The sequence below is a fragment of the Alligator sinensis genome, unplaced genomic scaffold, assembly GCF_000455745.1.
Source record: "Alligator sinensis unplaced genomic scaffold, ASM45574v1 scaffold404_1, whole genome shotgun sequence".
NCBI classification, from domain to species: domain Eukaryota; kingdom Metazoa; phylum Chordata; order Crocodylia; family Alligatoridae; genus Alligator; species Alligator sinensis.
In genome coordinates this window covers 3,623,324-3,625,398 of record NW_005841839.1, presented here as the reverse complement: position 1 = coordinate 3,625,398, position 2,075 = coordinate 3,623,324, and the positions used below count along the sequence as shown (strand labels likewise).

Genomic DNA, 2,075 nt, shown 5'->3' with positions numbered 1-2,075 from the left:
GGCATGCCTGTATTCAAGAACTGCTGAAGGACATTTAGTTCAGTATCCTTTCTCTGACAGTGGCCAGTACTAAATACTTCAGAGGGAGCTACAAGAGGCCTCCTAATTGCTAGTATTAGAAATTGTCTTAAATCCTGAAGCTTGAGATTGACTATCGCTTCCAAGGCTTATGTTAGCATTAACTATTTATACCTCTGCATCTTCTGCCATCCTTATACATGCCTAACTTTTTTCCTGAATCCTGCCAAATATTTGAGCTAGGTGACATCTGGCAGCCATGGCTTCTTTAGCTCACTAATTCCATTCCTCCGTTAGGATGTTGGAAGAGGAAAAGGACAAGGAGCAGAGAGACCGGATTTGCTCTGATGAGGAAGACGACGAAGAGAAGGGAGGAAAGCGCATCATGGGACCACGAAAGAAATTTCAGTGGAATGATGAAATCAGGTTTGCGTGGTTTGGAGGTTTTGTTCAGCTGTGTTACTTTTTCCCCAGTCCAGGCTCCTGAAATTGCTGAAGTTTTAGTACCTAACCTTAGCTTGTTTAAATTTTTGAGAGGTACTAACCCTTGATAGTAGCAGGCTGCTCAGAGGCTTGGTATTGCCACACCACATTATTTCTGTACTTGCTAGTCCCAGGTTCTGGCTGTGTTCTAAGAATACTCCCGCTTGTCAGGCCCAGGGCCAACTCTGTGGGAGGCATTAAGGAGTCTCAGTATGTATAGGCCAAAGGAGGGAGCTCTTTGGGGAAAGAAGGAGCTGCACTGAAGAGATGGATGTTCTAACAGGACCAGCTTTCATTAATAGAAAACCTACTAGATTATAGGTTGCAGCACCTGAGATTATAGAGCCTGATGAGGGTGCAGTACCTGGGATTATAGACTTGGACAAAAAGAACAATTGGGAATATTGGTGAAGGGAAATGATAGAATTATAGGGCTGGAAGGGACCTCAAAAGGCTGTCTAGTCCAGTGCTCCGGTCAAGCCAGAATCATCATCTGTCTAAACCATTTCATCCAAGAGTTTGGAAGGTAAAAGTGAGTTATCCAGTGATGAAAACTCCCCGTTCTCTCTCGGTAATTTGTTCCAGTACTCAGTCAGCCTTGTAGTTGAAAGTTTTTCCTAAAATCCAATTCTCCTGAAATCTAATTTCCCTTGTTACAACTTAAAACCATTACTTCTTGTTCTGTCCCCCATGGCCACAGTGAATTGTCAGTCACCAGCCTCTTTATAACCATCTTTTATGTGTTTTGAAGATTTATCAAATCTCCCTCTTGGTCTTCTGTAACAGGGTGTAGTGAAATCTGGTTGCTGCCTCCTTTTCACTGCGTGTCATAACAGGAGGGACACTGTTATTGCCAGTTTCCTTTAGAATATGAAGGAGATTTCACACAGCATAGATTGAGTCTTCTGTAAAAAGCTGCTGCAGGGAGTTCTCAAGACAATGGAGGCTCATTTTTATAGCTGTTAACACTTGTAATTATGGCCTGTTGATTATACCTGGTGGGGGGGGTGGGGAAGATAAGGGAGTTGGGAAGGATTTGCCCCTATTACTCTTGTGGCACAGTGGGTGGTGGGCATTATTGGGGAAGTATTGCTCTTCTCTGAAAGATTGGCTGTTGGGAACACCTGGGCTATGGATCCTAAACTGAACTGGTCTATGGTCTGTTGCAGACTGGCATAACCTAATGTGTGGAGACTGATTCAGTCCAGTCTCAAAATGTCCACCAAACTCTGGGGATAGAGTGCACCTCCTTTGGGGGAAGTTTTGAGTAACCTTTGTCTGAAGTCTGCCCATCCCTCAGGGAGCTGCTTTGCCATGCGGTGAAGATGAAAGTGGATGGCTATGAGCTTGAGAAAAACAAGGTTCAGTCTTTGGAAGATTATTTGAAAACCTTCCTAGATGCGGAAGTGAAAGCCCTCTGGCCAAAGGGCTGGATGCAGGCCAGGTGAGTGAGGTCAAAGCTGACTCATTTTAGCATTCCTGGTGTTCCTTACTGAAAGAATCTCTAAGTCCATCTAGAGTTGGTGAGAATCCCACAGTATCCCTGCTGTGTCCCTGTCATCAAGAAGGAAGGC

General features: G+C 44.4%; 1 protein-coding gene across 5 annotated transcripts in view; it reads left to right on the top strand.

Annotated features, from left to right (window-relative positions):
* UBN1 (ubinuclein 1) overlaps window positions 1-2,075 on the top strand; it is a 33,768-nt gene that overhangs the window by 17,689 nt on the left and 14,004 nt on the right. For 4 of the 5 annotated variants that reach the window (XM_014520097.2, XM_014520108.2, XM_014520100.2 and 1 more), the window contains 2 exons: window positions 316-444; window positions 1,802-1,945. In XM_014520097.2, coding sequence (XP_014375583.1) covers window positions 316-444; window positions 1,802-1,945 — 273 coding nt within the window. The remainder of the gene's footprint in view (window positions 1-315; window positions 445-1,801; window positions 1,946-2,075) is intronic. The other variant, XM_025203756.1, reaches the window with a different exon arrangement.